The sequence below is a fragment of the Diadema antillarum genome, unplaced genomic scaffold (assembly GCF_040938485.1).
Source record: "Diadema antillarum isolate AM-2024a unplaced genomic scaffold, OU_Dant_1.0 scf00000029, whole genome shotgun sequence".
Taxonomy (NCBI): Eukaryota; Metazoa; Echinodermata; class Echinoidea; order Diadematoida; family Diadematidae; genus Diadema; species Diadema antillarum.
In genome coordinates, this window is record NW_027270918.1 from 3,457,487 (window position 1) to 3,473,520 (window position 16,034).

Consider the following 16,034-nt stretch of genomic DNA (forward strand, 5'->3'; position numbering starts at 1 on the left):
GAAAGTGTTTATATAACTTAAGGACTTGTTAATGAAAAAAAACTCTTATGAAACTGCAAATTGGTTCACTAAAAAACTAACCAACCTTAAAAGATGACATAGTTTTGGTTGAGATGGGGATTGAGGTTTTAACTCTTTAAGAGGTAATTAGAACAATTGATATAAAATATTAAAGAGCATACAATCCTAAGAGGACTTAAAAGTTTATTTGATGAAAATCGGTTCTGAAATGCTTGGATATAAAAAAACAAAGAAAAACAATGTGCTTCTAATAAAAGGAGGGTCCCACATTTTACTAAGACTACTTTGTTTTTGGATGTCTCGGCCATTTCAAACCAATTTTCATCAAATGAACTTTTAATTCCTCTTGGAAATATATATGCTCTTTAATATTCCATATAGGTGGTGTCTCGATTATCTCAATAAGAGTTTATACCTGAATTCCCTTCTCAACCAAAACTATACCAATTATGACATACTATGACATGGTTGATTATTGCACTCTAATACTACTTGATACTTATATCTATATTAGGCTGTGTGTTATAAAATATCTTTACGTCATGAGCATTGCTGCTAAAAAATAGAGAAACGCTTGTCTAAAACCACCATTGGAAACAAAAAATATCACAAAATGATCTGATCTTCTCATACGTTTGCAAGAACAAGAGGAATACTAACATGATACATCATCCCACCAATACATGTACCCCATTATATCATATCAGCAGTATCAATAGGAAAGAAAATTGTGTTGTATTTGTTCTGTTTAATATTGCATCCAATGAACAGCAGTGAATACACTTCCAACAATTCCTCACTGTTAACCGTCTCACAAAAAAGCCAACAACAACAACAAACAGATAAACAAACAAACATTGAAACTTGGTTAACCAAGCGCTTGAAAAAAGTTATACTGGACTAAAGTAATACGTGAAGTGTGCCTGTCCTCTTTATCGTCATTGCAGTAGACCATCTTTAGGGGAAGATAAATTATTACCAAGTGGTCAAATCACATTTTTTTTACAAGCAAACATGAATTATTGCATACACATACACACACACACAATAAACACAAAACCAAAACACTAAATTTGTATGTACTGTACATCTATTCACACGAAAATTCCTAGATTAATTTTACATCCTAACATGTCACCGAATATGAATGGCATTCGAGTACGATGCAGAAAACTTTGAAGACACCATTCTCAACGGAGACAAGAAATACTAAGAGAAATCTTTTAAAAAAAAAGCGCAACCGTGTGTGTGCATCCTACAAATAGATATGTCACGTGATCATCTCCTCGGATCGAGCCACATTTTTTCCACGTCAGTGGCGGCGAAAAGGAAGCCTACAGCTGATGACAATGCGTAAGGGTGGGTGATGATCCACTATCTCCCAAAATGTCGCCATTTAGTTCCAGGGAGGAGATCGGGGCGGTGTTCTTTTGATTAATCAAGTCCGATCGAAAGTTTCTTCCAAGATGCTCATAATACGGCGGGTCGCAGGCTTCGGTCTACTAATGTTACCCGGATTGTCTGCTGTGGATTAAAGCCCGAAATACCCTGCTATTGCCCTCGCCACCATGGTACCACGAAACATTGATCCACTATGTATCAATGCAACTGAAAAAAAACATACATTTTATTTTTACTTTTCGATTGATGCACTTACAAACACACACACACACACACACACACACACACACACACTCTCAAAACCGATGCAAAATAAGACAATAATCAAGATGTACAGATTATGTGAAAACACGTAAAACACACGCACACACACACACACACACACACACCAGATTACGTTTACGCACGCATGTGTGCGCTGTATACATGTCTGCATAAGTATATATGTATGTATGTATATATATATATATATATATATATATATATATATACAAGAATAAGCCCCTTAGATGTGTTGGATATTTCAGTTATCAAAACATGTCAATACAAAATATCCAAGAAAATCAACTGATCATGCTTTATGAATACATAGAATTTTATATTACTCGATGACGATGCTGCGGAAAATGGTTAATGAAAGTTTTCATTGGTATGTGCTTTACCTCTGCCTTAATTGGGTCATAACATTGTTGTTATCAAAATCATTATAATCATTGTTACACGTATCATAAACATTATCATCATCTTTTTCATCATTATTCTAAACATCAGTGATATTGCGTCCAACTTGTACGGGACGTGAGATTTTGATTACTAGTGAAATGCAAAAAAAAAAGAAAAAAAAAGAAAAAAGGTTATGGAAGATGTAGGGGCCTACAAATGGTGCCTAAGAAACCCTAGTTGCATCAAACCATTTGTTACTTTCCATCTTTGGTACCCTGTATGGCATCATAGCAAATTCATACCTTTCCCTTCTCCCTTTTTTGATCTCCCTCTCTCAGAACACTTATCTTCTGATGATCAGAGAGTTCAGGCCTACAGGTCAATACACTGAAGGCGCCACACTAAACCACTAAGTCTTCATCCTACAGACCGTCGCACTCGGACGTCGTCGGAAATCGGACTTGGCTTTACAGGAATGCACATTGATTTTCATTTTGGCGGAGAAGAATAGAAAATCCTATCTTTCTAAGACTCCCCATAATGATAATTCCACTAGATATGCCTTGTACTCGCCGGCCGACAAACGGTATCACCGAGCAACCCCCGGGTCGGATGCGTTCAAACCAATTTAGCGCGCGCAGCGGGGGAGCGAGCCCGCCTCCGGTTCCCGAGCAGTTTAAAGTCAATTAGGGCACCATTGTACGCAGGAGAAATCTGAGTACCACTTGCAAAGCGAGATGAGAAAAGGGGCAGAAAAGCAGAACGATGCGTTCATGAGGAGGATAAAAGGGACGCCACCCAACTAAGAAGAAGTTTGGGACAAACAGTGCTTGTCTGAGTCGTAGAAAACTGAGCAGAAACTTGTATGATTTCAGTAATATTAACCCAGATGACTTTACGAGTTCTATTATCGCAAATCGGCCCTATTTATACAATTTACTTTATGGCTCGGTAGGGTTGTAAATGAATGAAGCAATTTTGTTTTCACTTGTTAACTTAAAAGGTCTCTCCCATTTGGTTTTTGACATGTTGAAATGCTATATCAGATTTCCAAAATACCTCTTGTTTAAAAAAAAAAATTGTTCGAAGAATGGCATTCACCTTTCAGAATGTAGGTAATTACACATCAATATCATTTTCCTCGCCGGCATTTTTGCAAACTATAGTACAAAGCTTACTGCATTTGACCAGTGACTATTTTTGCTGAATTTGGACTGCTTAATCTATTTATTTATTTATTCATTTATTCATTCATTCATTTATTCATTTTCAGAGTTTGGACCGCTTTTACATGTATTAAGCGATACTCGAATTAACATACCGACAGACAAGCACTCAAAGATATATGTAGATGTATATATATTATAATGTATTTATATAAACATATATATATATATATATATTTAATATACATATGATACATAAACATACACATATAACTATCCATATCCTGACTATGCGGATGAATTTAAAGATGATCATAATTATTAAACAATAGCCCTCGAAACTTGAAATAAAAATTTTCGTACCCATGTTTAATCGAACAAAAAATACACAGACACAAAATTGATTGGAATCTCGGGCGAGCAACAGTCATTGCACCGTGTTTATTGCTCTTTGGTAACAATAAATTTCATCGATAAATACAACATTATGATAACACATTTTTATGACAAAAATATAGCGAAACATGATACAAAACGTGGGATTACATTTGAGACTAGAGGACGGACATTTTCATCATATCTCTTCAATATATTTGTACATGTTTTTGACAAAAAACCCACTTAAATTGTAATTTTTTCATAAAATGTTCGCAAATGTTCGCACTCTCAAACCGAATCTTATCCCTTTGGCTTCAAACCGGGCAGTTTGACAGTACGTGTTATGTTTCATTTCTGTCTCTATTAGAGTATCTTTCTTTTCCACCGTGTTTAACTTTTAAAACGACTTTGTATTGTAACCTAAAAGAAATTGGGCGAAAACAAGTCAGTGTACTAATGAGTTCTGGAAGTATTCTTTGATTCTTTTTCTGTTAAAAGTGTGCATGCATAAGCCTATTAATGACGTCATTCTGTCGTTCCAGGATTCGAGGAGTAGGATATGACGTACCTAATTGTCATTAATGTTGTATGTTGGGTGAGTTGATAATTCAAACTGTAGCGAAGTTATTTCCTTCTGGGCTTAACTGCATGATGTGAACCTAAACAGCTCCTTTTTCCTGACGTACTGTCTGCGGCCGGAATATCATTTGTGTCTGCACTTTCATCCACTTTCTTCCTAGATAAATGGATGCATTTGCTGGATAAAGTAAACAAAGCATATTTAGTAATTATCTGTCCAGACACGTCGAATTTCTTATACATGTAGTTGCATGGTCGTGACTGAACTTAAGTTTGCAAGATGAGCACGAACGATGCTGTTAGGAAAACACGATTGTGTTTCCGTATCGGAGTTAACATAAAGGGAAGAGATCGCCTTACAACGTGTTTATTTCGTCTCGTCACAACATCAAACCGAATAGGGTCAAGGATTGTAGAACACACACGAAACCAATGAGAAGGAAATTGCTCGAATCGGCGCTTAGTTCAATGGTACATGAAAGGCACGGACCTACACCAGAGAAGTGCAATGCCAAAACTGGCTTCGAAAAATTTACAATTCACCTATTGACACCAATCAAAATTTACCGAAAGTCTGATCTCTCATTTTCGATATGTATACTTGAATTACTGTCGATGATAAGAATAAATCGTGTTTAACGGAAAAGTGGCGATTTGATAAAGACCTTCTCTGTTTTCTTTTTCGTGCGCCTCCACACTGTAGAAAACACACTGTGTGGAATACGTCCTGCTTGTGCGAACATCCAACATCAAAAGATTGTGTTTGAGTTTTCTTATGCATTTAAGGATGGCGAAAGTACTTTGCTGGAATGTACTGATCGGATGGGTGAGGAAAAAAAAGAAATACTGATTGACAAGTACGTGTTTGGAGTGTGTATGAACATGTATTTCAGTTGTATCCTTTGAAATCCAAATTAACCGCAAAAAAGATAATTCATTTTTGATAAACGTGACGCTCCTCCTCTTTAGCGCCCTTTCTCTCACCAACGTCTTGCTAATCAAAAAATGGCATAATGAAGAGTATTAATAGCTGATTTTACAAACAACTGAATTAAAATGGAAGTGGGAGGGGGAAGGTTGACAACAAAGAGAAGCTAGACCCCCCCCCCCCTTTTTTTTTTTTGGCCAGTAAATCCTTGAGAATAGTTTGTTAGTTGTTCTGTCGGGAAAGGGCTGTCATCTCGTCAAACATCATTACGCATTTTTATTGTGTCTGTCCTTGCAACGTGGAACATGTCATGAAACTGAAATGCCACAATCTGTTACTGAATGATGTTTCTGAATTATTTATTGATTTTAGTTTAAACACTTCATCTTCGATGTGTTGTATTTTCGTTGGTGCATTGTATTCTTGAAAAAAAAAGTTGTAGAAATACATCGTAATTGAAATTGAAAAAAAAAAGATACAATGACTTTTTGCATGCTCGGTGAAAGCGAAGGAAACATGTAATAAGATATCTCAACTTAGCCATCAACAGGTCAGTCAAGGGCAGCGTCCCCCCCCCCCTTGTTTACTTGCTAAAATTTCGGCACTTCCAAATGATTTGATATTGATCTGTAAGTCAATTAACTGTGACGCCATTTACGTAGTATACCCTTCATTCATTTTTGGAGATGAAACAGATATGAACTTTGCTTTTCTCTTAAGAGAGGAAAAATTACTTTTCCCCTTCAATTTAATTAGCAAAGAAATTATCGCATGCTTCCGTTATATATGAAGCGCAAAATACTTCGTTCAATTAAGAATGACATTATTTTCTGTTTTTGTGCAGAAAAATGAGGAATTTTGCACCAGTGTCGGTAGCGGAAGATAACGATATTGACTATACATTCCAATGACGCTCAAATGTTCTTCGATTTTCGTCATTGGATACTGATTTTGTTTCCACATATCTGTTGCACTCACTTGATATTGATCCCCTGGAAAATATGCATAATATTTAACCTCAAACAATCAATACATAGTAATTGATACAACGTATGCATTGCGAAGGAACTGAATACGCTTTTCGATATTATATCTGCCAAAATCGCTTATCACCATACATTTTGTCAAGAGCTATAAAGTATTGATTATTGAGTGTTTTAAATCTGCCCCCAAAAGAAGGAAATCATAATTCTCTGAATGAGAGTTCAATTAATTAGCTGCTGAGTACATTCGTGCAATTCGGAGGAAGAAAAAATAGTCATTTTTCATCGTCCAGTGTTCTTCAAAAGTCACTGTCAATAGAGTTATCGCTGAAGCATGAAGCGTCCGTTAATTCAGCCGACATTCGATTCGAATCGAGGTAACTTCTCGAAGACAACGATTGCAGATCGCTGTAGAGAACGTCTCGGCGTTCGCTCGCGTAATCGTCACCGTTCGCCATCTCTTCCAGCAGCATTCGGTCGTTCGGGTCGAAGTCGGCGTTGTCTCCGACAAATCGGATGAGTTCGAATTCTGTCGGCTCCTGCTGCATCACTCCGTTGAGGCAGATGCCGGGCACGATCATGGTGCGCGCCCACCGATTACCGTTGACCGTCCGCCCATTTCCCGTCCTCGCATTGCCGTCGTGTGTCGAACCCGACTTCTCTTCCGACGACAAGGTGATAAGGATTCTTGGCCCGCTGTCCTCCGCGTCAAAACTTGCCCACACGCTCGACGAGTCGTCCCCGCTGCTCTCCATGCTGTTGCTCCGTCTCAGGTTGGTGAGCGCCAGGCGGCTGAGGTTCATGCGCTTCTGGTGACTTCCGTTGGGGCGTCCGCGTCCCAGAGGTCCACGGCGCAGTTTATTCTCTACACGACTCTCCAGCTCGTCGATGCGTCGAAGAGCGCGCTTCAGTTCACCGTCGCGTTCACACAGCTGTTTCTTCAGGTCATCACACTATTTCCGCGTGGAGGAATGAGAAGCAAAATAAACATACATGGGTAAGAATTTGCATTACAATTATGGTGCTGCAGGACAGGAATTAAAAGTAAATGTAAGAGAGGTAGCTAGACTTGGAGAAAGGGAGGGAGAACGAAAGAGATAGAGAGGGGGAGGGAGAGAGAGGGGGAGAGATGGAGAGAGAGAGATAAAAAACATCGAAAATAATTCATTCAAGATGTATCAGAATACTGCATGAGAATGATACATGTATCATGGGAGCAGGATGAAAAATATGATAACCCCTTTCTTTGTACGATAACGAATGTAGAATGTTACATCGACTGATCTTTTCACCATGGTAAGAAGTAAAGAATTAAAGGCCACCGCACACAATACGACTTTCTGACTGACAGACTTTGGATCCGAAATAAATCTCATTAGCCTCACAATAAACACGTTTGTTAATTTCAAATCCAAAGTCGCTTAGTCGTGTAACCGAAAGTCGTACTAGTATACTATAGTAGTGTACATACGGTGGCCTTAAAGGAATACATAGGAATAGGAGAATGAGAGAGAGAGAGGGAAAGAGAGATGGAGAAAAAGAGAGGGAGAGAGAGGGAGGAATGGAAGGGATGGAGAGACATAAATACATAAATGTAGGGGAAAAGAAGAAAATACGATTGGGGATATAGATAAAGGAAGTTGAGCAGGAGATACAGGGTGGAGAAGAGAGAGAAAAAGGCAGACCTGAGTCAGCGTTAGATTTGAACACACCAGACAGTCAGACAACGACAGATAGCTTGAAGTCAAGTGGGAGTGGGTAGTGGGGAGGGGGGGGGGAGGGGACGGCAGAAAAGTGGCGATATCAGACTCCAAAACCGACATCGGGCCGGAAAGGGGTAAGTGGAAATTGGAAGAAAATTGGCCTCATTGCAATCGAGGGTTGTTATGAGAAGATTCCAAAATGAGCTCTTCCGAAATCTCCATCGACTTTCATCAAGTTGATTGGTTTTGGATCGAAGCCGGGTAGAGATAGAAAGAGAGCTCCGCTGGTGGACTATCCCGGAGATCGCCGGCGCGTGAAACTTGAGAAGTCCGTCGGTGCGCCGAGCATCTCGGTGGCGCAATTAAAGAACAGCGCGACGGAAACTGCGTTTAAATCGGATAGGCAATCACTCGTTGGCGGGGGGTTTAGGGACGATGGGCTTTCCACGCGCGCTCACGGATCGCTTTTCTATTAGGAAAATGGAACGTCGATGCCGTGCGACGGCACTGCTCTATCATTTCACGGCCGCCATGATGAATGAAAACCAAGCTGTAGCATCCATTGCAATGCCCAGTCTAAACAGGCGCGGGGAATTAATCGGGACAGGAAGAGACCAAGTAATCTACTGGCGATTGTACCAGCTTTATTGAGCGTGAAGTGAGAGATGGGTATAGGAAGAGTAGAGTGAGAGAAAAAAGAAAGATATAGCGAAAAAGGACGGCCTTTTGTTGAGGTGTGATAAGTGTTAGTTGGTTTGGCTTCCCCTTTCGCCTCCATCTCTGAGAGGTTGTTTATTGTGTGACAAAACGGTTACTTTGGCGTTGCTTTTAATTGCACTTGAAAGCGATTGGATCAAAGTGGATAGACTAACTCACTCGCTTCGACAGTTCGGCAACCTTTTGTCTCGTAGCCTGCAAGAGAAGAAGAGAGAAACAGGGCGAAAATAACACAGTGGCGAGACTTTCACATAGGAGCTAGAGGGCGTTGGCTCTCTTGGGCAAAAAAACGGCAACAGAAAAAAAAGAAAGAAATTGATGACATCACATGGCTGACGTACTTTAGATGAAGGATATTACTGTCCATTCTGTAGAGAGTCATCATTTTGTGCAACTATCAAAAAATGTCTCATTCGCAGTCACACACACTAACACGAGATATAATACACAGGATAATATTTCTTTCCTTTTTTTACGCAGGACGGACCGTAAAAAAAGCATCCTCTGACATACAGTGTACTAGAAGAACAACGAATTTTCACTTAGTTCTCACGCTCACCGTAGTTAATCTATTCGTCTTAAATTGCATGTTTTTGTTTACCCGATTAATGCACTAGACCTTTTTAACAACCGGAGTTTTTAAGTAGTAAATAAGTGAAAGTCCTAGTTTATATACACATGAGTGTAATATTGACATACTGGCTACTGTGTGTAAATAACACGTCAATGCAAGTTACAAAAAGACTATTATCCGAGAAGTTTAGGTTTCTGTTAATATCACATTTAAAGTGCATCAAAGTACAAACCAATGCATTACTTGTGATTCAATGACATAATCGCGTTATCTTATTTGCATAATTATATGTGGTTGCGACCAATCACACTATTTGGTGAAAGCATTAATTTTACACTCTAACATTCTCTTGGCATGATATGACCTTCTTTTTTGGGGGGGGGGGGGCAATAATGATATTATACACGGAAAGATATTGTAAGTTAACAGGCATAATTTTCTCTCCAGCGCTGTCATGGTCACAGGGGCAGTGACCTATAGGAGGGTCGGATGACTACTCATTGTTACCACACTATGTCGTCAATGTTTACTTTTGTCCTACAAAATGTTAACCTATTGTTTCGATGACATCTGCGTGTATTTCTTTTAATGCTATATGTGCATGTCTTTGGTGCGTATCTATCGATGATTGAAGCCAGCAACCAACTCACCAGACTGTCGAAATTGCGAAGTTCGTTGATGATGTGTCTGAGTTCGCTCGTCTCTTTGGCTTTTGGATTTAAAACAAGAAGTATGGAAATAATGTCAGTTAAACTTCACGAAGCGACGCTATATACGGATACAAACTGTCAATGACTTATACGAAAAAGGCGTCAACAACAGCAATGATACCGTTGTAATAATAACAATGATAATGATACTGAAAATAAACAATCATGATGACAACAGTAAGAGTAGAAGTAGTACTCATAATAATAAAACAGATAACAATAGCGACAATGATATTGGTAAAGACAAGAACTTTTGAGAGAAAAAAATGACAATAACGGAGTGAAATACAATTCTGAAAAATGAATGAAATGGAAAGATGAAGAAATGAAATCGAATGCATCAAATAAAGACGACGCGACGGTCCTCGAGCAATAGATACACATGTCAAAAACTTCAGAGACTCAACCAAACTACTTCTTACAAGAATTAAAACATGATCAAAGAGTTTTAAAAAAAGACATTTGAAATTGATACACCTCGTCGATGAGTCGCGCCAAACTGGGTTTCATTCAACATCGATCCCACCATGCCCGACAAACACCCATCTCATACCACAGAACCAAGAGCCTCCCCGGTCGCCCTGTTGGATCGATCAATCCATGAAATCTAATCTGCTCTGACCATCACGCTCAGCCGAGCAAGCAAGGCTATATCGGAAAACGGTTAGAATGATTATACGCCATTGATTGACACCGCATTGCACTTTAAAGTCCGTCATGTTAAAGCGCGGAAGTGCTTCCTATGTCATGTTGCTTCCAGCACATTGGAATGCTACCCCTCCCTCTGGAAAGACTTAAAGGATAAACGTTGACCACATGGAAGAAACACATTTTGTTTACTCACTGTTATCTTAACATTGTGAGCACTTTTTCTTCCGTGATAAGAGATACTTAATACCCAACATGAATATGAATCGAAACATAGATATAAATATGAATATAAATATAAATATAAATATATAATGTAAATAGATATACCTATACATATGAAAATAAACATAGATGTAAAAATATAAATGTAGATATAAATACAGATATAAAAAAAAGATATAAAAAAAGATATAAAAAAGGAAATGATTATAAACACCACAATCATTACCCCTTCTCTGACGCCCGGTGCAACTGTAAGTATTGATTAAAAAAATTAACAAACAAGCAAAGAAACAGGAACACAAGCGAGCAGAATCTGCTAATGTGGTAGGTTTAGGATTAGCTGTGTTGCCGATTACTACAGAGAGTTACATAAGACTAACTTCATTCTGAAAAGATTTTAGAGCTGTATGCACAAAAGCCACAGTCCGCATTTACATCTGAAATCATTCCTTGGGAGGTCTCAAGAAATAAAGGCAACTCGTTATCTTTACATGCCTCTTTTATTCAAAATGAGAATTTAATTCACGCTAAGAGCTAGTACTACGCTCAATCCTTAATTATCTTGTCGTATTTTCTCGTCCCAACCACACGCTTCGATTTTCAGTAGAAAACATAGCAAAGTCGAGATTTAGTCGCAAGCCTGGGAATAAGAAAACGGTGTTATTATGAGATTTTGACTTCAGCAGAGTTACGTCAGAGAAGGGAAAGTACATTGATTAATCATCGGTGTCATTCATGGGGGCCAAGATTTAATTCTGGAGAGAGAAGACGTGTCAATCAACGAATGTGCCATACGCCATAAAATAGGAGATTGATTAAAAAACGAAAAATCATGCGACAAATCGTGTGCAAAAGTCGGTCCACAAAGCCAATTATCTTTCACGATTCCTGTCCCTCTGCTACGGGAAGCATTTAGATGAAAGAAAAGATTTCATTTCTAAGGTGTGATGCTTCATTTTCTGGTAAATACTGCTGATTAAGCTGTCTTTATACAGCTGCATACGCTCAATTAGGCATTGTTTGGTTCGCTATAAGTCATTATAAATCGCAACGTCTATTAATCACTCGCAGTTGTGTCCAAAGTTACATACACGATCGACTTTATCTTGATAAATGCTTCGTTCCTAACCACCTAATGAGATTAGAACCCTTTTTGAACACCTTCCTAGACGACTGCGCTCTATTTCCCACTCTTTCGTTCTCTTTTCCCACTTTTCCCTTACTTAAACACCAACAATAGAGTTCGGTTTAGGGACGATTTTGAATTACAAGAAAAAAAATAGCTAGGACACTGTAGGATGGCTGACGAGATTCTTATCATATCGACGTACTCGAGATCATTAAACCCTTCATATTTTTAAAGTACACCTTTAGAGTAACGAATTGAATAAATTTATATTCTCAGTGGACAGAAGGTGAAAGTATATTTATATAATTTTAAACAAAGGGTGAGTTGAGTCTCACATACTGTATCTTTACATGACAAACTGGTAAAGTGTTTACAGCGAACATTGAGGAAACCTTCGATCTGCAAGGCGACAGGATGACACGTGAATATTCCTTGCGTGAAGTCAGGGCACCCGAACAAAACATTCAGTACCAAAGAAGGCGAAATAAAACACCAGTTATGGTACGAAAGGGGCGTTGTAATCACATAGTATGTTTCATCAGAAGACAAAATCGACGTAAAATGTTTTCCACGAACGGCACCGATAGAAGCGAATGTGTATTCTGCTTCTTACTATCTCAACGCATAGAGATGTAAACAGAGCGGCTATGTGTATGTGTAGACATACACGTGAGGGTGGGAAAATGAGAGGAAAGAAGGAAGGAGGAAAACTGTGGTATAGTGGAGGGTGCTCTGGACTCCAAAAAGGGGGTCCTGAGTTCGAATCTCCCAAAGATGCGTACATTCTAGTAGAGCATGGTGTTTGACTGATAAATGATGATAAAAGTAATGATAATGATAATGATGACAACAATGACAATAAAAACAACAACAATAACAATAATGATAATTATGATGATGATGATAACAATAGTAGAAGTAGTAATAATAATAATAATAATAATTATTATTATTATCTCTATTATTATTATCATCATTTTTATTATTATTGTTGTTAATATTATTATCATTATCATCTATCATAGTTATTATTCTCACTATTACTATTGTTTTTGTAGCTGTTTTATTAGTACTTTACTTTATGTAAAAAAAAATCAAATGAACGGTCTTCAGTTATGCATTCTATTACGGAAGGGAGGGAAATCCTGGTTGGGCAACAACATGTCACACATTCTGACACGGAAACAAATCACCACCACCAATGATATCAAACTTAAAGAAACAAAAAACTTTATTCTTCCCTCCACCTCAAACGGCATCGTCCTAGTCTTGTCTGGATCCATCTTTTTTCCCAACGTGGTCCGAATAGGCCACACCCACTTCGTACAAATTATGCATATTCATGGAAATTCATTATCTAACTATTGTTTCATTTCCACTGGTAAAAAGAGTAGGCCTAGGTAGTAAAGAATGAGTTGATGTGACTTTCTTACTCCTGTCAATCATGCGGTTAAGAATGCCCGTGACTGCTGTAGTTTGTTTGATGGCATGGTTCGTCATATTACCGCCCGTACTGCTCGCCTGACCCTCACGAGAACTATCGCCACTGTTGTCTTCTGATGGGCGGGAACTTTGGTCGGGAACTTGCAGCGTCGCCTCGGACTTTCTCCGCTGCATTCTGTGAACGAGGAAAAAAAAACCAGCAGGAACAACATCAAGAACAAAGGGTGGAGTTTTCCTTTGATTACGCTTGCTTGATCACAGTAATTATGTTGAAACAGTTCTAAGCCTGTGTGTGTATTTGTGCGTTGTGTGTGTTAAGTGTATGTGTTAATCTTAATTCTATGTGTAGCCTATAAAAGCTGAAGCTCATTCAAATGTCAATAAAAACACAAACATCAGCCATCACTGTCAGTGTATATTATGTTGTCATAATTACGCGATCGTCTGTACGTACACTCTTGTGAAGAAATTAAGGGTATCGACAGTTAGGCTAAACTTGAATTTTAGTCGGTGAATATTACCAAGGTATAAATACGCTACGTCTACTGTTTTAGAAAGGGACAAAACACGAAGCAAAGCACGACAAGATTTTGATCGTTTTGGAGAGAAAAACACGTTAGGCAACATATCGTTAGACAGGCAACTCAGTGAAGGCGTGGGCCTGATGATGTATTGATGTACAGTTATTCCACACCACAGTCCCAATCAAATCGATTGTCATAACTGAGTATCGAGTTGGCCTGAATCTTGAGACAGCTGTCATTGTTACGATGATATGAGAAACTTTTGCACACACTTTCAGTTTGAGGTATCGTTTCTCTTACTTTCAATGCATGCTCTTTTTTTTAACAATTACACGTTGATTACTCATCCCTTTTAAGTAAATGTTTAATCTTACTTATCATCTTCGTCCGTATTCACTGAAATGTTTTGGAAAGAACTTTAAAAATATTTATTTCTCTTTTCAGCCAACTAATTGAGTTCTTACCTGAATCGTGACATTTCTAGATATTGGATGTGATTGTACGACTTCAGAGTTAGCCTAGGTTATTTCCATAACACAATTAGCCGCAACGGGGACGCGTTGGGTGGGATAGCCTAGTTTAGCAAGCTGTAGACAAAACAAACGTGGCGTAGTGATTTCTTCTCGTTGAAGACATCATGTGGAAAGCACAGCCGAGATTAGAGCGGGCTCATGTTCAGCTTGTACTCTTGTATTACTTCTTGAAATGGATCCAAACGGAACGTAATCGTATATGTTTGTATGCCTTGTCAGTGCATGCGTGTGCGTGAGGCGTGTGCGTATGCGAGCGTGCCTGGGTGATAGTTGACTATCAAAAAACCTAAGCAAAGTGCGTCTCTTTTTGTCCCCCCCCCCCCCCCATACCTAGAAATAAAGCGAAAACCGGAGTTCTTGTGAAGGTGGACAGCATTTTTATTACGCAGTTCCTGTTGGTAATGCCAGTGTTGTCCATTGATTTCATAAAGATCGAGAATGGATCTATTCGAGCATGAAAAAAATATATGTTTTAAGTCCAGTGGTGTGTCACTGGAAGGGTATAAATGGCAACAGTTGCATGTGTGTCGTTTTAAATGGGTCCTATTTTCGCATTTCTCTCCTTACACATATTGTGACATCAAAATATAAAGCTAACAGATAACTATTTCGCGATGTTATTTGAATAAATGATCAACTGCTGATACGTAGTAACGATGCGACAATGTGATTAGCAAGACAATGGGACGATATTTACATGAGACGTTCGTATCGAGCTCATCAATGTTATCAAGGGAACTCCATTCGTCCATTAAGATCAATTCCTCAAAAGCAGTATAAACATTTCACGAAATTATTTCACGAAATTATTTCACGCTCGAGCTTTTCCTACAGATTGAAATACAGTGCCAATGTTCCCATACTGAAAACACAAACAGAAATATTGAGTGTCGAATTGTTAGCAGGAGGAGGGAAAGAAGAAATAGTTCAGAAAATGAAGAAGTAAAACAATTAATTAGAAGAAAGAGGAAGGGAGAGGAAATGGATGACTGACTGACTGACAGCAAAAGAGAAAAAGAGTAAAATGAAAGAGAGAACTATTGTGATTGAAAAAGAGATGATCGTAAGAAAAAGAGAGGAGGGAGTGAGTTGAAGAGGGTAGAAATAAAGAGGAGCAGGATGAGCAGCAACAAAAAGAAGGAAAATGAGAAAATGGAAAAGAAGAGAAAAAAGAAAGATAAAGGTTCCTGATTCCTAGACGGAGTGAAGAGGATGAAGAGAAAGAGGAGCAGAATGAGCATCAAGAAGAAGAAGGAAATCGAGGAAAGAATGAAAAAGAATGAAAATAAGAGAGAAAGAAAGGAAAGATAAAGGTTCCTGATTCGCAGACGGAGTGTAGAGGATAAAAAGAAAAAGGAGTAGGATGAGCAGCAACAAAATGAAGGAAAACGGACGGGGAAGAATTAAAAAGAATGAAAAAAAGGAAAGAGAAAGAAAAGATGAAGCTCCTGATTCGCATATACGGAGTGAAGAAGGGGGAAAAGGCAACGCAAACAGCTCTGGCAACGACTGTGTGGAATGGCGATGAATTACAGTGTAATATCAATTAAAGATTGGGGGAAGGGGTTTTCCGCGTCTCTGTTTATTTCGCTATAAACAGACGGATTGTCCGACAGCCGCTGAACCAAACACTGTGAGAGAGAACGTCCCAATGCCAACTAGGCCGTCTCAGTTGACGAGCGGGGAAATAGTAGTTAGGCGCGTTTATC

At 38.7% G+C, this 16,034-nt stretch overlaps 1 protein-coding gene across 1 annotated transcript in view; it reads right to left on the reverse strand.

The window, feature by feature from the left end:
• Positions 1-6,418: 6,418 nt before the first annotated feature.
• The window catches only part of LOC139738203 (cyclic nucleotide-gated channel alpha-3-like), a 39,349-nt gene continuing 29,733 nt past the window's right edge, over positions 6,419-16,034 (reverse strand). Inside the window, exons 16-19 of the mRNA XM_071648864.1 lie at positions 13,259-13,443; positions 9,764-9,822; positions 8,699-8,734; positions 6,419-7,072 (exon numbers count right to left, since the gene is read on the reverse strand). Of these exons, the coding sequence (XP_071504965.1) occupies positions 6,419-7,072; positions 8,699-8,734; positions 9,764-9,822; positions 13,259-13,443 (934 nt within the window). The remainder of the gene's footprint in view (positions 7,073-8,698; positions 8,735-9,763; positions 9,823-13,258; positions 13,444-16,034) is intronic.